Source organism: Rhinopithecus bieti, unplaced genomic scaffold (assembly GCF_001698545.2).
Source record: "Rhinopithecus bieti isolate Rb0 unplaced genomic scaffold, ASM169854v2 scaffold_28547, whole genome shotgun sequence".
Taxonomy (NCBI): domain Eukaryota; kingdom Metazoa; phylum Chordata; class Mammalia; order Primates; family Cercopithecidae; genus Rhinopithecus; species Rhinopithecus bieti.
In genome coordinates this window covers 1,430,317-1,451,517 of record NW_016813480.1, presented here as the reverse complement: position 1 = coordinate 1,451,517, position 21,201 = coordinate 1,430,317, and the positions used below count along the sequence as shown (strand labels likewise).

Here is a 21,201-nt window from a genome sequence, read left to right as displayed (position 1 = left end):
TTTTTTTTTTTTTTTTTTTTTTTGCACTGCCTCACTTATAACAGCAGATTGAATAGCAAGAGCAGAGTAAAGGAGAAGAGTTAGAAAGGAGAGAACAGGAGTGGCGGTTCCTTTTCTCCTTCCTCTGGCTTCGCCTAAGCCCCCTGGAATGCTCTTTGGAATGTGGGTGTCTAGCGGCAGGGGATCAGGATAACCAATCCCCTCAATCTGATGTCCAGCAGAGGTGGACACATGGCACACTGTCAACAGATGTTTACGGAGAAGATATAAGATGAAGCAAGGAAGAAAGGTGAAATCAGGACGTATTGTGTATCCAGCACTGTGCACACGGACAGTCCCTGGACTTAAGTCCTCAGAGTCTAGCTGAGCAGACACACACACACACCTCACACACGAGTGTTCATGTTGATTAGATGAAAAAGTACTAATACCTGCCTTGAAGGGAAGTAGGGACCTCATTTTAAAAATTTATAGCTAAGATCTGAGTAAGTGAGTTGAAGATCTCAGTGAGAGTGGAATGCTGGCTAGATGGAAGCTTGATGGACTGTAAGATTAAGGTCTCAGCTTTCTGCGCTCTCTGGGTTTTCACACTAAGCTGGCTGGCAGTTTCTAGGTTTTGTTAACCACATGACTGACCTCAGTCAGAGATCTTCATCTTGATCAGTTGAGACATCTCAGAAGAAAAGAAAAGAAGAAAAAGAGAAGGGAAGAAGGGAGGAAGGGAGGGAGAGAGGGAGAAAAGAAGGAAAGAGAGAGGGAGGGAAACGAAAAGCAAAAGCAAAAGCGAGGAACTCTAATGGATTACTATAAATCTTTCTTCTACTGCTAAGATTTTTGGCCATGTCCCAAGTCCTATTATTTATTCCCAGCTCTGCCTCTGAATCATAACATTATAAAACTGTCAAAGGACTTTTAAGATGCCCTAATACTGCCTATCATGTTACAGATGAGAAGACTGAGGCCCAGACAGGAGAGACCTTCCCACAAGCACAGGAATACGATTAATGGCTGAGCAAAAACTGAATTCATGCTTCCTGATCCGAGGCTAGTCTCCCTCCACCATGCCGAAATCTGGCCCCGACACTCCTGAATGACTCAAGCATGACAATTACATCTTCAAATATTCACACTCAGTGGGAGAGAAATGAGGGCCCAGAAACAGGAGTAACATGGAGCCTTCTGACAGGACTAGAAATGGAAAGCAATAGACAGATGAAGTCTCACCATGTAAACCAAGCCTGAGTCATCAGATCCTCTGCTTAGCTCTCAGCTGTAAGGTGCTGGGGACTTTTTAGGAGATGGTGAGGACCCTCTCAGAACCAACAGTTGGCCAGGCATGGTGGCTCACGCCTGTAATCCTAGCACTTTGGGAGGCCGAGGTGGGAGGATCGCCTGAGCTCAGGAGTTTGAGACCAGCCTGGGCAAGGCGGTGAAACCCCATCTCTACTAAAATACAAAAAATTAGCTGGGTATGGCGGCAGGCGCCTGTAGTCCCAGCTACTTGGGAGGCTGAGATGGGAGAATCGCTTGAACCTGGGAGGCAGAGGTTGCAGTGAGCCGAGATCGCGCCACTCTACTCCAGCCTGGGCGACAGAGCGAGACTTCATCTCAAAAAAAAAAAAAAAAAGAACCAACAGTCACACCAGAGCAAGCCCTGTTTTCTGGAGCCTGGGGAGGAAATTCCCTCTCAGGTGCAAAGGATGCCTGATCATTCCCCTCTCCAGTGGGGACACTGGGGACTGTGGATTTTCCGAGAGCACAGCCCCGATGCATTCCATCAGCATAGCTGTATGCAGGGGGGTTGGGGTAGGGGGCGGGCAGTTGAGGGGTAGGAAGGAGTCCGGCTGTGTGGAAGTGCTGCACTGATGACCCGCGCCACCACGGGACTCTCTAGGGCTCAGCCTCCTCATCTGCAATGTGGGACAGGCACTTTCCTGTTCCTAAACTCACGATTTGTTATGCATTCATTTGAAATGTTCACACTGGGAGTAGCACACTGACATCCCTCTGGGGGCCAGGCACACAAGTGGAGGAACTGGAGGTGGGACAGGAGGCGTGGTGGCAGCAGGGAACGTGTCTGAAGGGGGCCGTCCCTGCTTGCTGCAGTCCATTGTTGCCAAGTGGAAATATGGGCCAGTGTGGTTACTGTTTCCAGTTTTTAAAGACAAGTAGGAAATGAAAATTTTACGTGAACTCTTCTAGCTATTAAGCATTGGCAGCCAAAAGTGCTGTGCCTGCCAATCAAAACATGTGTGCCCGCTGAATCCAGCCTGCATACTTCCAGTTTGCAACCCTGCATGCACTCCTGTCACTTCTCTCCCATTTTATAACGCACACAAAGGTCTGAGGGAGTTGGGGTGGGAGCCCAGGCAAGGACACGTTAGAAAGACCAGGGGCTTTGGAGTCAGCCAGACTTGAGCCCAAAGCTTTGATTGGATAATTTCAGAAGTATGCGGCCTTAAACATGGTATTGAATTTCTCTAACTTTTCTGTAAAGGAATTTCTCTTATTGGGTTGTTTCGAGGATGAAATGAGATGATGTATGTATTTATTAATAACAAGTCTGGGCCAGACATCAATACATGATAGTGACCTACACCAGGTGCTTAATGAATCCCAGCAGTGGAAAGGTCCTGAGGCCTCATCCGATCTGGTCCCATCAAATGAGTGTCTGTCTCCTGGATGCATGGGGACTAACCACTCCCAAGGCATTCCTTCCACTTTGGGACAGCTTTGCATGTCAGAAAGTGTTTCCTTAAGTCAAGCTGAAATTCTTAGATAGTTGTTCTGCCATCTAGGATTATAAAGATGAAGCTTAATCTCTTTTTCACATAAGAGAACTTTGAAGGAGACTGTCACTCATGTTTCCTATTTTCCCACCCAGTTCTTTATATTTTTAGATTAAATATTTCAGTCCTTTCAATTGCTCCTTGCCAATGAAAATAACAAAATCATCAAATTACTCAATGCCCACAACCCTATAAGGCAGGCACCCATTTTAAAGATAATGACAATGAAGTGTAAAGGGATTAATAATTTGCTTAAAATTCCTATTTTTAATGTCCCTCTTGAGGTGTAAACTAAACAGTAAGTCTGGCACCACCGTTATTCTGGGTGCTCTCTTTCTTTCTTTCTTTCTTTCTTTCTTTCTTTCTTTCTTTCTTTCTTTCTTTCTTTCTTTCTTTCTTTCTTTCTCTCTCTCTATTTCTGTCTCTCTCTCTCTCTCTTTCTCTCTTTCACTCTCTCTCTCTCTCTCTCTCTCTTTCTCGCACTCCCTCTCTCTCTCTCTCTTTCTTTCTTTCTTTCAGACAGACTTTTGCTCTTGTTGCCCAGACTGGAGTCTGGCAATGGTGTCATCTCAGCTCACTGCAACCTTTACCTCCTAGGTTCAAGCGATTCTCCTGCCTCAGCCTCCCAAGTAGCTGGGATTACAGGCATGTGCCACCACGTCTGGCTAATTTTGTATTTTTAGTAGAGACGGGGTTTCACCATGTTGGTCAGGCTGGTCTCAAACTCCTGACTTCAAGTGATCTACCTGCCTCGGACTCCCCAAGCGCTGGGACTACAGGTATAAGCCACCATGCCTAGCTGGGTGCTACATATTCCTTAATGTATCCCAAGATTGAATACATTCTCTTGGTAAATATGGAGTCAACTGAAAGTCTGAAGTCTTTTGCATGTGTGCTGCCTCAGCCATGGCTTCCCCCATCCAGTATTAGGGTAGATAGTGGGTTTTGCAAGCCAAATACAGGCCTTTATATGTATTCCTGCTAAATCTCATTTTGCTAATCCCTGTTCACCGCTCTAGTCTGTTAGAAAATTTGGGGATTATGATTTAGTCACATGATGTGATTTTGACCCCCATATTTGTCTCATTTTCTCAGTGTGCCCTCAATTTCCTTTTTAAAGTCAAGGAAGTCAGGTAAGACTAATCTACTTAAAAATCCCATGTTTCTTTCATTTGACAAAGACTTACTGAGCACCTTCTGTGTACTATACCCTGTGTTGGGTCCGGGGGCTATCATGGTAAGCAGGATGGACTCAGTCCTGTCCTTAGAGCTTGTGAGAGGTCAGTCCTGTGTGAAAGGTCAGTAGGAGCACCATCCCAAGTTTGGGAGGGCCTAGGGTGCTTCCCAGAGGGGTGATATTTAACTTGAGACCTGAAAAATGAGGAAGAGTGAGCTGTTACAGAAGAGCTGGGTGGGGGGAGTGGGGAAGGGTGGAATGTCCCAGGCAGAGCACTCGCCGTCTATAACCCTTTTACTGTTCTTTTCCCATCATGATTTGCAGTATGGTTAACTGTAACTCATTGTCTTTGACCCACCAAACTGGAGGCCCCCTAAAAGCTGTGGGTATCATCTTTGTACTTCCTACTCTGTCTGGCACAGTGTTTTTCACACATAGGGATTACTACTGATCACTGCTGCCTCCGAAGTGTTAGGCAGTCTATATTATCTCATTTAGTCTCCTAGTAGCCCCCGAAGTAACACTCTTCTCATTTTACAGTTGAGAAAACCAAGCTCAAAAAATGGTAATAATAAGTGGTAGTATTAATAATAATAAACACTTATATACTGCATACTATACACCAAACACTGTCCTAAATGTTTTGCACATATACACTCTTGACTATGGGAGGTGGTTACAAGCAAGAACTTTGTTGCCATCTCTGCCATGCACTAGTTATATAACCTTGAATAAGTTACTTACCCTTTCTGAGAAATAAATGGAGATGACTATGATAATAATTTCCCACTAATATCACGATCAAGGCAAGGATGTTCTCTCTCACTACTACTTTCCAACATCACACTGGAAGTCTTAACTCGTGCAATAAGACAAGAAAGAGAAATAAAAGGTATACAGACAGGAAAAGAAAAAACAAAATTGCCTTTGTTCACAGATGATGTGATCATCTGTACAGAAAATCAAAAAGACTCAACAAAAACACCCCCAGAACTAGTAAGAGACTATAGCACTTGCAGGACACAAAGTTAAATTCAAAAGTCAGTTGCTTTCCTATATACCAGCAATGAAAACAAGTGGAATTGAAATGAAAAACACAATACCATTTGCATTAGCACCCCCACAAATGAAATACCTAGACATAAATCTATCAAAATATGTATAAGAATCTATACATATGATGAAAACTACAAAACTATGGTGGACAAAACTGAAGAAGAACTAAATAAATGGAGAGATATTTCATCTCGTATAAAAAGATTCAATATTGTTAAAATGTCAGTTCTTCCCAACTTGATCTGCAGATTCAATGCAATCCCAATCAAAATCCCAGAAGTTACTTTGTGGATATGGACAAACTGATCCTAAAGTTTATATGCAGAGGCAAAAGACCCAGAATAGCCAACACAATATTGAAGGAGAAGAACAAAGTTGGAAGGCTAACACTACCTAACTTCAAGACTTACTACAAAGCTATAGTAATCAAGACAGTGTGATATTGGCAAAAGAATATACAAGTGGGTCAGTGGAACAGAATATAGAGCCCAGAAATAGGCTCACATAAATACAGTCAACTGATCTTTGACAAAGGAGCAAAAATCATCTTGTCAATAAATGGTGCTGAAAAACTGGACATCTACATACAACCAACCAACGAACAAAAAATGAGTTTAGACCTTACACTCTTTAGAAAAATCAACTCAAAATGGATCATAGAGACCTAAATGTAAAATGCAAAACTATAAAACTCCTAGAATATAACCGGAGAAAACCTAGATGAACTTCGGTATGACAATGGCTTTTTAGATGCAACACTAAAGGCATGATCTACAAAAGAATTGATAAGCTGGATTTCATTAAAATTAAAAACTCCTGCTCTGCAAAAGACAACATCAAGAGAATGAGAAGACAGGGCACAGACTGGGAGAAAATATTTGCAAAAGATACAGCTGAAAAAGAATTGTTTTCCAAAACATACAAAGAATTCTTAAAACTCATCAGTAAGAAAACAAACAACCCTGTTTAAAATGGGTCATTTCACCAAAGAAGACATACAGACCACAAATAAGCACATGAAAAGGTGCTCCACTTCATGTCATTGGGAAAATGCAAACTAAAATAACAATGAGAGACCATTACGTACTTATTAGAGCAGTCAAAATCCAAAACACTGCCAACAGCACATGTTGGCAAGGAGGCAGAGTGATAGGAATTGTCATTTGCTACTGGTGGCAATGCAACAGGAGACAGCCACTTTGGAAGATGGTTTGGCAGTTTCTTACAAAACTAGCCATTCAACTGCCCGAAAATTGAGCAATCATGCTCCTTGGTATTTGCCCAAAGGATCTGAAGAATCAGATCCACACAAAACCTGCACAGGGATGTTTATAGCAGCTTTATTCATTATTGCTAAAACTTGGAAGCAGTCAAGATGTCCTTTGGTAGGTGAATGGGTAGATAAACTATGAATATAATTATGTAATGAATATAAAAATATATAAACTATGAATATAAAAATATTTATATGATGGAATATTATTCAGCAATAGAAAGAAATTCGATATTAAGCCATGGAAAGACATGGAGGAACTTTAAATGCATATTACTAAATGAAAGAAGCCAATCTGAAAAGGCTACATACTGTATGATTCCAACTACATGAATTCTGGAAAAGGCAAAACGATGGAAACAGTAAGAAAGATAAGTGTTTGCCGGCCAGGCGCAGTGGCTCACACCTGTTATCTCAGCACTTTGGAAGGCCGAGGCGGGTGGATCACGAGGTCAGGAGCTCAAGACCAGCCTGGCCAACATGGTGAAACCCCGTCTCTACTAAAAATACAAAAATTAGCTGCGTGTGTTGGTGGGCACCTGTAATCCCAGCTACTTGGGAGGCTGAGGCACAAGAACCGTTTGAACCCAGGAGGCGGAGGTTGCAGTGAGGTGAGATTGTGCCATTGCACTCCAGCCCGGGCAACAGGATGAGACTCCATCTCAAAAAAAAAAAAAAAAAAAAGAAGATAAGGATAGGTGTTTGCCAGGGGTTGGGATTAAGGAAAGGATGACTTAGTAGAGCACAGAGGATTTTCAGGCAGTGAAAATACTCTGTATGGTACTGTAAGTAGATACATGTCATTGTATGTTTCTCCAAACCCATAGAATGTCCAACACCAAGGGGGAGCCCTCATGTCAACTTTGTACTCGGGTGATTACGATGTCTCACTGTAGGTTCATTAATTGAAACAAATGTGCCACTCTGGTGGGGAATGTTGATAATGAAGACAATGTATGTGGGGACAAGGGGTATTTAGGAAATCTCTGTACCTTCCGCTCAATTTTGCTGTCAACCTGAAACTGCTCTAGGAAAAAAAAAATCATACACACACACATACACGCACACACATCTCATTTTTAAAATGAGAGCCCTACTTCACAGGATTGTTGTGAGGATAAAATCTGTTAACAAATGCAAAGTGCTTAGGATGGCACCCAGCATGGATTAAGATCCACCTAAATGTTAACCATTCTCCTTATTAAGTAATTTGTCCAAAGTCAAAGAACTAGTGAGTATCCAAACAGGGATTTGAAACCAGTCTGAAGCCTGGATCATGTTGTTTCAACTGTAGCTTATTAATTGATATTTGATGAAGGAAGGAAGGAAGGGAGGGGTGTTTACTGCTTTAGTAAGCTACCTATTTTGAACAACACAATCAGCTAGCCAACATAATTCAGCAAAAATACATCAAATGACACACAACAAATATTTTCAATAGTTAAAGGAAAAACTGTAGAATATTAGAACTGGAAGGACCATAAAGATAAAAACAGGTCACCTCCTCATCTCCAAGCAAGGCAAGCATTTCATTATCATTGTTAAAGTTATGAAATGCCAGAAACGTAAAGCCTTTTCAGCTTAAGGGGATTTCTTCTGAAAAGTCCCTTGCTTATTTTCTTAAAAGATCACTTGAGGGAGATTTTTAAAAATCCTTAAAACCATAAAGTTTTGATCCATTGTTTTTTGCACTTCTTGATTGTAGGGGAAAAAATGAGAATATGGTCAGTTTTATTGCCTTTGGACTTCATTACCACCTTTAGATTTTTCTTTTCTTTTCTTTTCTTTTCTTTTCTTTTCTTTTCTTTCTTTTTCTTCTTGAGACAGAGCCTTGCTCTGTCACCCAGGCTGGAGGGCAGTGGCGCAATCTTGGCTCACTGCAACCTCCACCTCCTAGATTCAAGCGATCCTCCTGTCTCAGCCTCCCAAGGAGCTGGGACTATACACATGCGCCACCACACCCAGCTAATTTTTTTTGTACTTTTAGTAGAGATGGGGTTTCACCATGTCAGTCAGGCTGATCTTGAACTCCTGACCCCAAGTCATCTGCCCACTTCAGCCTCCCAAAGTACTGGGATTACAGGCATGGGCCACCACACCCAGCCCATCTTTAGATTTCATAATTCCACCACAGTCATCAACTTTTCAAAGTCTTAAGTTGTGTCCAAGTAGCTTATTCAGGACTATGTTCATTCTGATTCTTTTTGAGTACTTATATAGTTCTACTAAATGCCTGACAATGTATAACTGCATTGTTGCTAGTAAATCTTAACAATGTGGCTCTAGAGAGATGGCATGTGAAACTTTTTTCTGGTATGGATTTTAGAGAGCCCCAGAAATTGTTTTCTCTCTGAGGGAATGGCCTGAACATTTTACAAGTCCACACACCAAGTGATAAGGAGGAAATTCCTAGGACATCCTAGGAGAATACATGGTCTGGGGCAGGGGCCAAGGAGAGAAGATGCATTTGTTCCTGACTGCCAACAAGTCTACCAACATGAGTGGCTTCTGTCCCAATCACATGTCAGGGTCGTCTATAGCCAAACTCCCTTGGTGTTTATTGACAGAAAGGTTTTTAGAAGGAAAATGTGACATGGCAGGGCTTAAAGATATCAAGAATGTCTTCCATCCAATTTTCACATAGCTGGAAAAGAAAACGGTTAAGAGTTAAGTTACTGTTCTCTAAACTCTCGCCATGTGGTCCTAATCAGCTGCCTGCCAGTGATGGACAGAATGAATAACCTCCTTCATACTTCAGCCCTAGAGGGAGTGCACAGCCAGGATGTAGAGGGGTCTAATTCCCAAGAAAAAATCTGCGACTGCAAACAACAACATCATCAGTGTGTATTTTAAACCCTAGAAATATCTGTTTCCCCTCTTTCACGTCTTCATCAAAATGAAAAAATAAATCCAGCAAAACCTGACCTTGTACTAGGTTTTTGATGAAGATGTGTGCAGATGGGCCAGAAAATTCCTAGGAGCTCGTCTTTTTTTTTTTTTTTTTCCTTTTGTGGAGAACGGGGTCTCGCTGTATTACCCAGGCAGGTCTCGAACTCCTGGGCTCAAGCTATCCTCCCGCCTCTGCCTCCCTGAGAGCTGGGATTACAGGCGTGAGCCACCGCACCTGGCCTAGGAGTTCTTTAGAGAATTTGAAGGACAATTCTGCAGATGCACGTCAGTCTCAGGTTGCTGCCATTCTAGGAATCTCACTTGGGTTTCCAGACATGTCATCCAGAGACTGAGAGTCCCACCTTTGTTCACCCCAACATGTTCACTAGTCTCCTGAGCAAATGCATCCAGTAGGGATGTGAGAGGAAAAACAGGATCCATCACCCAACCTGTCTGCATTTGTGGCCTCCTGGCAATGCAGGGACTCAAGTGACTCTATGGTAGGAACCCTAGACAATTCCTGATCAAAACTTTGGAAACCAGTTCCTACTGGAATATTAGTGGTAGAAGAAACACACATTTCAGAAAATACATGGAAGGAACCACATGTTAGGGATAGAGGTGAGATGAGTAAGGGAGGGAAGCTCTTTGGATGGGCAGGGGGAGGAGAGAATGAGGCCATGTGGAAAACAGAAATTTAAAACCAGAGAAGACTCTAGACATTAACCAAGCAACATTAGATCATGTCATAGATTTCCTAAGAAATCTATGCCTAAAAAATTCAACCAACTAATGTGGCTATGAGTTTGGGTTTTATTTTGGGAGCTTTCTTGTTTTCTTCCTGCAAAATGTAAACTGTTTTTGCTTATTTTCCCTTGGAGGAGAATTTTGATGAATAGAAACAATACTTTCTCTTTAAAGTTTATCTCATGAAATTATGACAGTGATTCCATTGACATATTTTTGAAGCTTTGGCAATCTGTTCAGCCATGTGCTGCTCTCTGCCCATCACAGTGCTGACCTGCATGAAAGCATGAACACCTCCTTTTGGTCTGGGGATGAAGGGACCACGTTCCTGGTGCATTCCCACCTTACAAGGGTCCTTCTGATCCCCACAGGGGGAAAGTGGAGGCAGCGAGGCTAGGCGATGAAGCCTGCAGATTGCTACTCTGTTGATGTCCCTGCTGGTTCCATGGAGATGTTTATTGGACTTGCCATACCAGTCTGGCAGATTGGGCAACAAACACCATCTGCCCAACCATCACCCAGCTGGGCAGTGTTGACTGAGCCTCCTGTACGTGCCAAATTGTGTCAGATCTGGGAAGGAATCTAAAGGCAGGCAGTGTTGGAGCAACAGCCACGCCTCACAGAACAAGAATAGCGCTCCCCATTAGGGGCTATTAACACAGCCCTCTTCACTCCTTAGAGACCCACTTCGGAACAATAGTTATTCTTTAAAAAATAAAACTCATGCTTTAAAAAATACTCACAAATCTGTGAGCCATGGTCCTAGAAAGTAACTGAGGGACTTCACAATTACAGGATTCTGTGACTTTGCCTTTTATGTCTCCCACAGAACAAACAACAGAGCCTTGTGTGGAGCAGGTATGTAATCAACATCTGCAGACAGGTTCCTGCCGGTGGAAACTCCTGGGCCAAGCCTCCGAGTGGGAAAACTCAGTTCAGGAATGAAATGAGTGGATTGCACAGAGCCACCAAAAGCAGTGGACCCAAATCAGCTAAAGGAGAGGGCTTCTTTCCACAGCCACGTTTTCTCCAGGCCTCTGTTTCAGTATTGGTGTGCCCCTCCGCGCCCTCACGCCCCAAAAAAATCAGAGTGCTTACAATTGCCACTGCTTACCTAAATAATAGCTATGGCCTATCCTGGTAATTTTTAAACTTATTATGCTAACTTTCATAATAGGAAGTACATTTTATGTCAGACCCATTAAACACACACACACACACACACACACACACACACACATATACATATGTACTTTACATTTATGCGGGTAAAATGAATATATGCGCGTATACAATTGAAACAAAAATAGTTTTACTAAACAACACTTACCCTTACTCTTTGCAATTTACTTGGATATTTTCTTTTCTATCCTGGGTTGGTTTTTCTGTTTTGAGACAGGGTCTCACTATGTTGTCCAGGCTGGAGTACAGTGGCTATTCACAGGTGCAATCACAGTTCACTGCAGCCTCAAATCCTGGGCTCAAGTGATCCTCTTGCCCCAGCCTCCTAAATAGCTGAGACTATGGGTGGATGCCCCAGCTCCCAGCTTTTTTTTTTTTTTTTTTTTAATGCAGGTTGCAACCCATTCATTTGATTCCATAGCCCATTAATGAATTTGGAGGCACATTTTAAAAAGCCCTGCTCAACTTAGTAAATTTTTCCTCAAAAGAAAAAATTTAAATTCGAGGTTAAAAAATTTTAATAACTATATAATCTATGTTCTTAACAATTGAAACAACAACTCATTCATAGTTTGATGTCAAGAGCTAGAACTCCAGTGCAGGGGGAATAGCCCTAACCTGGCTGGATCCTCATCCTGGCTTCTCAATGTATGAGCTCTGTCTAGCTCGTGCAAGTAACTGAGGCTGTTTTCTCATATATAACATGGAAGAAATACCAACTCCCTTTTCCTCAGAGATAATTAAGTAAAAGCTCTTAAGGAAAACTGAAGTTCAGTACAAATGAGTTCATTGCATCCTCCTCAGAATCGCCACTGCACTCCAGCCTGAGCGAGAGAGCAAGACTCTGTCTCAAAAAAATTAAAATAAAGGTAAAATAAAAATAAAAAAAGAATCAGAATATCTGCACTGGTAGGATTTCTACTCGCTCAGCCAGGTAGAGCTTTTTTTTCCCCCCACTAAACACATTTATATAAAAGCATAATTATTATTCTCTCCCAGAATATCTAAGTTGTTAGAAATTCTACTGCTTTCAGTTATATACCCAATGCATCCGATAATGTTTCTACCTCAAATTATGCTGTTATGCAAATCTCATGAGTTTTATGCATATGGGGAAATCAACTGTGGAAAAATTTGTTGTAAAAATGCTCCAACCCATTGACTTTAATGGAGTCAGAGAGGAAAACAATCAAGTAAAGAGAAACAGAAGAGAAGAGATGAGTTTCTTTTACAGGGATGAACTAGAAGGGATCCACCCACCCCATCATTTTGCTTTTGATTATAATTTTCAAGAGGAGATATTATGTTTAAACAGACCCTAGAAGCTTACGGCTGGTGAGAGAGAGATATAAGCTAACCTCACGGTGTGGGGTGTCACGAGCTCAACACCCTAAGTTTAAGGTCTTGCTAACTAAATTAAAGATACTGACAAATGTTAAACACTTTGGAGATACCATTAAAAAACTTGTCTGGTCAGTTTTCTTACTTTACAGTCATAACTAATACATTACAATAATATTTTCAATGAAATCTTCTAACTGTGAGAAAAGGCTGACCTACAGCCAATTTCCTGTGTAGACCAGAGTGTCAGAAAAGAAGTGCAAAAGTGCTCCTTTTTCTCTCCAAGGGGATGAGGTTCTCCTAAATAGCCCCAACATTACTATTCTTCTAGAAATTAGTAGAAGAATTGTATTCTGTTATAATTAGGAGGTGCTTTGTAATTTGTTTTTGTTTATGACCTGGTATTTTGTAGCTATATTCAATTCATTTTAACAAAGCAATTTTACAAATGCATACCATATTTTCCACTATTATGATTCAAAAGCCATACCAAGGGTATATCCAAAGAGGATGATGATAATGATGGTGCCTTTGCATCAATGTAATTCAGTGTGGCAAAGCTCCACCTGGCTGTGGTACCAAGGGGCCCCTTCCAGGATTCTGAGTGTCACACTGATTCCCCTCTTTCCATCAGCCACTAAACCTCTGATAACCAAGGCCAATGAATCCCCCAATTCTATTAACTCTCCTTCCCCGCCACAACCAAAGTGAACTCGGGACACCACCTTCCACCTGCTTTGATGCACAGAGCAGGCCCCTATCTGGCCTTCCTGCCTCCGTCTTGCCCCTTCCGATCTCCTCCTGCCACTGAGAATGTGAAGGGAAAAGCTAACTGCCTTATTCCAGTGCTAGCACTTTCCCATGACTCCCCACAGAGCCCTGATGTGAAGTGGATTCTTGGTCCTTCGCTTGTAAATTGGAGAGAATGATGCTTCATTGGATGGTTGTGAGGATTATATGGCATAAAGTAAATGCAACCATTTGTTTAAGCGAAAAGAAACAAAGATAAGAAATTATTATATTAGTGGAAACTTAAATTTACTAGATAATTCGGTAATTAAGTAAAGTAGTTAAATATAATTACTTGGGTACTTAAACTGATTTAACACATTATGCTAGAGGTTTGGTGGATTTACACAAGCTGGAATGACAAAGTGCTGATATTGATTTTTCTGAGCATTACATATCAGAGGTTACATCCTAATCAGTGCTCAGGTGGGAACGGTGCCTGTTACACAGCAGGCCATCAGTAATGCCTAAGTAATAGTTTGTTCATAATTTACATGCTGGATTTCATGATATGTAGACAGAGCTACACTCCTGATTCTTTTTCTTAAAACGCTATTAGACTACAAATCTACCTTTTCAAAAGATGTGTCTAAATGCGGTTACTCATCCTCAGAGAAAAATAAAATGAAATCCCAATAATCTGCAGATGCTTATTGGGGCTGAAATCCCGCAAACATATTCTAAAGTAAATATTCAACAATAATAAATACATGATAATCAAGCTAATATCTGGCGAATAATCACAGCTGTGTATTAGGAAATGGTTGGAGTTTTATTAGTACCAGAGACAATGCTCTGAGTCATCAGAGATAAGTTTTGTGCTCCTGAACTAAAACAAACCTGTCATGGAAGTGTTCAGTAACAATGCAAGCAGAAGATCAAATTTTCTCAGAGAGAGAGTTAATAAAATAATGAAAAGAGAGATACATAAAATATTAGGCTCCCCGGAAAAGTTATGATTGTTTAACGGATTATATCACAGCTATCTTGGACTTTAATAAGGTGTGATTATGAGACCAATATCACCCTACCAGGAAACAAACAACAAAATAGGTGTTACTATTCACAGTAGTACAGTTACAGGCTCATAGACTGTTTCCTAAATATTTGCTGATTAAATTAATTAGCAAACAAGATTCAGAAGGCTCTTCTATGGTTACCATTATTGATTCCAACATCTTTTAGTATCAGTGCTATTTTAAAATAGTAGTCTCATAATATTATCACACCAATTTTTCCAATGAGCTCATATAATATTCATAGCATATGTTTGCATGTATATGTGTGTATTCCATAATAACCTATGAAATACAATGCATTTCACAATCCTTCCTTATCCAAAAACAATCTTTGTGATAGATAATTTCCTGATGTCTAGCAAATTATGCAAGTGTTTTATGATATTGGAACTTGTAATTTTCTGCGAATGGTTGTGGACTATTACAGGAAGGCAGACATGATAAATACATGACCTAATGGCCACTGCTCCCCCACAGTCTTACAAGAGACATCAATAATCAATCATGGCACTTTTTCCCACTAAGCCTGGAATTTATCCTCAATGTCAATTTTAACATAGTATTCCACACAGCACCTGTTAATCCATTCATTTATTCCTTTAGCAAGTATTATTGATTTCTTAGTATGTGCAAGGCTCTCTACCAGGGAGGCACATTGCAGATAAAAGTAACCAGGACAGACATGGACTGTGCCATCACGGGGCTTAGATGAACAGTGAATTTGACACTCAAAGTCATGATTGTTTGCCAGATCTGCTCTGTTGTGTAGTTGAAATGGAACTAATTCTAAGTAGCAGCGTCTCTCCTTTGTGATAGTAGGGGACTGAGTGCAGAGGCTTGTACTTCCTGGCTCCATAAAGCCATGATGTCTATTGAATAGTTGAGGAGTTAAAGGTGAAAATAGCTGAACATTGTTTGCTGGAAAACAAAACAGATGGTTTTCTTTTATTCATTTAAGTGTTTAATTTGCAAGTCAGACTGATAAACCCATAGGAGAAAGTTTTATGAAAATATTAGAATGAGTACATTTTTCTCCCTCTCCCCTAGAGAGAAAGGGGCAGTCTGTGACTCACTGCAGTGTTTTCCTTTCTCCACAAATGTCGGAAAGAACACAATATGCTATGTGGAATTAGAGAAAGGGAACAGATGGCTGAGTATATGGCTTTTTCCACCACTATCAACCATGTTTTCTTTCCCCCTCAGCTACAAAAGTACCTCTCTGAAAGTCTCTGCTGTTAATGCTGCACCTTCTCCACCCTTCCTTATTCCTGCCTGCCATCCTTTCATCCCTGCTTTAGAAGCAGGTTGACTTCCCCAAGCAAAGTTCCCCGGCCTACCTCCCGCTCTTACGTGGAAGTGAGCTGACTGTATCCCTTGATGGCAAACTGCTTGGATGGTTAGTCCCTTACAGTTATCTACCCGCTGACCAAGTGCAAAATGTCAAAACAGAATTTGGAGGATTGGGGACATGAAAGTGGCTCAGTCAAAATCAGGCTGATGGCAGCTACAAAGAGGTTACTGTCAATAATAGGCAACTGTTCTGCTGTCTCCTGAGACTAATCTTGAATCTGGATATGTACATATTATGCTCAGGGAAAACACTGTCTAGTTGCCTTATTTCACAAATTTAAAAAAATCTCATGGCCAGGTGCAGTAGCTCATGCCTGTAATCCCAACACTTTGGGAAGCCGAGGCAGGTGGATCACCTGAGGTCAGGAGTTCGAGACCAGCCTGACCAACATGGTGAAACCCCATCTCTACTAAAAATAAAAAAAATTAGCCGGGAGTGGTGGCAGACTCCTGTAATCCTAGCTACTCAGGAGGCTGAGGCAGGAGAATTGCTTGAACCTGGGAGGCGGAGGTTGTAGTGAGCTGAGATCGTGCACTCCAGCCTGGGTGAGAGAGCGAGACTCCATCTCAAACAAAACAAAACAAAACAAAACAAGCAAACAAAAAACCACAAAAACTACCTCACTAAAACATTAATTCTATTGTACTACCTCCAATGCAAAGACCCAGTTCTTGAACTCACCAGAAGGTAGGCCTACAATGTATATTTAGCTATTGAAGTTGATGGTTGGTTGTTTTCTTTTTTGTTTTTGTTTTTTTTTTTTTTTAAACCTGATTCTGTGTCTGAAATGCCTACTAATATTGCTTTGTGTTCTCTACAGCCTTGTTTGTGTGCTTTGTGTTCTCTACAGCCTTGTTTGTGTGCTTTGTGTTCTCTACAGCCTTGTTGGTGTGTGTGTGCCTTTTTCTTTAATCCCCTCAAGATGTGAAAATTGACTGGAACTAAACAAGGAAGAAGAAAGTGACAGGCCATTTTTATTATTCTTTCTCAGGGTTCCGATTTTACTGTGAGTTTCTACTTCTTAAAAGATTTTGCATTTCTTCCCTTTGAATGTTACTTCATTTGTTCATTCTCTAAGGAAGGAAAAACAGTATCATAAAAATTATGAATGAATGAAAATGATTTTTTTTATGAGTACCATAAAAAATGAATCAAACATGATTCATTTTTACCCTTTGCACTGTATCCTGGTCAGTGCCAGTTCTCATGTCATTGTAGTAGTTCCTCAGTGAACATGAGATACTACAACATTGTCCATTGGAACCAGTTATATAGCATTCCAGAGAACAGCAACATTGTGTTTATTCATTAGTAGAAACAACAGTATTTTACAGTTCCAACATATAAGAGAATGCAGCTGTGTTAAATGACAAAAATCATGTATTCTATTTTGGGCTTCTCAATAACTAAGAAATAGAACTAAAATCCTTTTATTCACGTATTCATCCAACTATGGGCCACATACTGTGCTAGGAGCTGTGGGTACAGAGGTCACCTATACAGACCAGTCTCTCTCTTTGTGGAGCACACAAGTGACTGATCGGGCCTTGACAATTCTGGTTAAAACTGACATTCATGAAAATGTCTACAACTAGGATGGAATCTCTATCCTAACCCGTTTCTTTCACACTCACGAGGAAGGCAACCCTTCCAATGGACCAGGGTAGATTTATGACTCATTGCAAAGCGACAGCAAACAGGATGTAGAAAATGCAAGTCTTACCACTAATAAATATGTAGATTGCAGATTCTGTCTCCTTCTTTGAAGTGGGTACAGCTAGATATTTGCAGCTATAGAAGCCAGTGTGGTTTGCTTGAGCTGCATTCAAGGTCAAAGTACTGCAGAATTGTTTGCCGTTTCTTCCACAGGCAGATTCAGTTATGCTCAGCCTTTCGCTTTCCTTAGTCACCGTTTCAGGCAAAGACCATTGATGGGCTGCTTCCCCCCTGCAGTCACAGATAAGAAAACAAAACATATTTATGGCTGGGCCCTGGGCTCAGCACCAGTTCCTAAGTATTCATTTGATTAGGAAGTGGAGGTCCTCTCTTAAGTGTAGTCATCTTCCTCTTTACGGGAAAGCAACACATTCAGAGAAACTGCAGAACAATCCTCAGAATGAAGAACGCAGAACTATCTGGACTTCCCTTCCCCCATTTCCCTGAGTGAGTAATGCTCTCCCTTCCCCATGAATCCCCTTTCATGGGAAGCTGGATGGTATGGTTTGCACTTTGCAGATCACAGGAGATCACTGAGGTCCCTACCTTTTTACTCTGCCAGGGAATGATTGTGCCTTAGGCATGGCGACTAGATTATTCCCAAACCAACAGTCACTTACCTGCATTGGAGATGCAGTGTCTGGCCTGCTTGCGTGACATGCTGGGTGCCTTTTAAACTCAGTTCAGGACCTTTTAATTTTGAACCTGAACTAGATCCTGAAAACAAATTTTAAAATGTGTTATTTATAAGTTGCCTTCTTACCTCTTTTAGTTATCTTTCCATAAAGGTGAGTTTTCATTTTAATTTATTTACATCTTTAATGTACTTGCATCTTTAATTTATAAGCAAAAGACACACTAGTACAAATTTCTCTTAATTCACAATTTTTTTCTAGCTCTACCCTTGCTCATAAATATTATATATCCTTTTATACCAAATGACCTAAATAACATCCAAAAGCCTATTTATATAGAATGTTAATGGATTCATATAGGTTCAATGCAATTATATTAGAATATATAGCTTGTTATAATATTCAAGTATCTAATAACTTAGTAAAAACTTTCAAGAATAAATGTCAGTGTCATCCAAAATATATTTTCAATACTGAACATTTTCCAGTGTGGCTCATCTAGTCCTGTAGGCCTGTCTCATCTTTTTTTCTGAATAAAAAGTACAGAAATTTTCCTGGGCTCTGGACTTAGTGCAATCATTAGTTGAGCAATGATATTTTTGGTCAATCATTTCCCTTTCTGAACCAGTTTCCTCATTTGGAAAACTAATTTTAGAATCGAAATCAGTTTTAGAAGCCATTTGGTTTGTCTTACATAGTCTATGAGTTCCCTCTATAGTGGTACAGTCAAAAGGGAACTGTTGGCACGCTTACATGACATTCGACAAACATCTCACAGAGGACTGTTGTGAGGCAATGAAGTGAGGTGGTGAAAGTGCTTTAAAATCTACACATCTCTGTATGATGTAATAATGACATCCATTTTAGTGACTAGTAAGTCACCCTAGACAAGTCATCTCTCTTTGCAGATCTCAGCTCTCTTATCTGTAAAAAAAAAGAGATTGGACTAGATGACCTTGAAATCTCTGACCTTCCATTTCTCACAGTCCCAGCCTCATACAGCTTGGATCTGACCCTCCAGTGCTGATGTTGAATTATAATCCTCAGTGCTGGAGGTGCGGCCTGGTGGGAGGTGTTTGGGTCACGGGGTGGATCCCTCATGCATGGCATGGTGCTGTCGTTTAGATCTGATTATTTAAAAGTGTGTGGCACCTCCCCGCTTCTCTTGTTCCTGCCGTCACCATGTGATACACCTGCTCCTGTTTTGCCTTTGACATGAGTAAGGGCTCCCTGAGGCCTCACCAGAAGGCGAGCAGATGCTAGCACCATGCTTGTACAGCCTGGAGAACTGTGAGTCAATTATACCTCTTAATAAATTACCAAGCCTCAGATACTTCTTTACAGCAATGCAAGAATAGCCTAACAGACAGCCTCATGATTTTTTGAACCATACGTGCTACAGAGGCTGAGCCTGCCTTGAAGCTCTTGTTGACCAATCAGAATACTATCAGTAAGGATCTCTCTCGCCTCCCTCCTCCCCTCATCCCTCACTCTCTCTTCTCCTTCTCCCTCTTCTTCACCAGCCTCCTCCTCCTCCCCTCTTCCCAGGCAGCTGCAATGCCTCCGAAAGGCAGGGGATGAGGGACCCAGGATTAGCGTTCCTTAGGCGGGAATAGAAGTTAGCAGGAGAGAAGAAAGATATTCTTGGAGGGAGGAAAACTTAGTATTTGGCATCAATCTCGGGGCATAGTTTTACTTTAAAAAATCAGTTTAAACAGGGGAAGCAAAGGTAGAAGCTCGAAGTGAATGGTCATGCAGGCTTTACCATTAGGTCACAGATCTGTGAGATGAGATGCGTGTGTCAAATACCCTGGTTATGCCCAGCAGTGCTCTCCAGCGTTTCTCTTGGGTTTGACTATCTCAAAGAAAGCTGGATTCAGTTAGAAGATCTGCGTCTGAGGCTTAGCTTTTCCACCTACTGACTGCATGACCTTGGCATCACTTAATTTGCTGCTCCTCAGGCTCCTCATGAGTGGAAATGGAAAGCCTGCGAGCCACCTCACAGGCACGGTGTGTGCATTCAGTGCTGTGCTGTGGAAGAGGCTGGCTTGCTGCCTGGCACGTGGCAGATGCCCACTGTCACCGACATCTAGGAGAATCACTTCCCCTCCCCCTGCTTCCGTCAGAATATTTTGCTGGGTATATAATTTCAAAGATATTAAATTAACACGTGCTTTTCTGGTATTGCTGACGATATAAATTAATATCCTTTAAATTTTTATTTTATTTTTGAGACAGAGTTTCACTTTTTCTCCTAGGCTCGAGTGCCTTGGTGCAATCTTGGCTCACTCTGCAACCTCCGCCTGCCAGGTTCAAGTGATTCTTGTGCCTCAGCCTCCTGAGTAGCTGGGACTACAGGTGCGTGTCATCAGTGTGGCTAATTTTTTGTATTTTTAGTAGAGATGGGGTTTTGTCATGTTTGTCAGGCTGGTCTCGAACTCCTGACCTCAGGTGATCCACCCGCCTCAGCTTCCCAAAGTGCTGGGATTACAGGCATGAGCCCAGCAGAAATTAATATCTTAAAAGTAACTTTTATAGACCGTAGATCCTGGTATCAAAGTACTCCTAAATAAAATTGCTGAATATTAACTAAATTAAAATCCCTACTTCATATGGATCCCATTGGTCTATCAGATAACCTCCTAGATCAAGTCAACCCCTCCAGGTACCTAGGAACATATTTTCACTCATCTTTATGAGTTTCTTGAGGCAACATGTAGCCTGAAATCAGGGATCTGTGGAAACGCCAGGCTTTTCTAAAGCCACAGCCAGCAATGGATAACACCCGCCCTGAGAAACTTCTATGCCAGAAGAGTTTCTGCCCTTCTTTATGGCATGGAACTCTGGGGATTTAATTGAGCAATTGTTCATGTGCTGGAAAAGATCCATCGAAGCTTCCTGTGGAAAATTCTGGCATTACTTGTAGTTATCTCTGTGGTCTGTCTGGAGATGCTGAGCGCTCCCGTCCAGGAAAAGAAGCAGTTCCCCTGTTTGTGACATGAAGTAAATCCTACTGCCTACATCTTGGTTTCCAGATCATATAAATCTTTCTTTATCAGCAACCTAGAACACCAGTACTCCTGACCCTCATCAGAGGAAACCGCTAACTTCAAAGAACCACCCAAAGCCCAGCTGAGAGAAGTGCTCTTTCTTTCTTTCTTTCTTTCTTTCTTTCTTTCTTTCTTTCTTTCTTTCTTTCTTTCTTTCTTTCTTTCTTTCTTTCTTTCTTTCTTTATT

At 41.3% G+C, this 21,201-nt stretch overlaps 1 protein-coding gene across 3 annotated transcripts in view; it reads right to left on the bottom strand.

Annotated features, from left to right (window-relative positions):
* The window catches only part of FLT1 (fms related receptor tyrosine kinase 1), a 200,486-nt gene that overhangs the window by 153,038 nt on the left and 26,247 nt on the right, over positions 1 to 21,201 (bottom strand). For all 3 annotated transcript variants that reach the window (XM_017848484.1, XM_017848485.1, XM_017848483.1), the window contains exons 2-3: positions 17,950 to 18,046; positions 17,337 to 17,560 (exon numbers count right to left, since the gene is read on the bottom strand). In XM_017848484.1, coding sequence (XP_017703973.1) covers positions 17,337 to 17,560; positions 17,950 to 18,046 — 321 coding nt within the window. The remainder of the gene's footprint in view (positions 1 to 17,336; positions 17,561 to 17,949; positions 18,047 to 21,201) is intronic.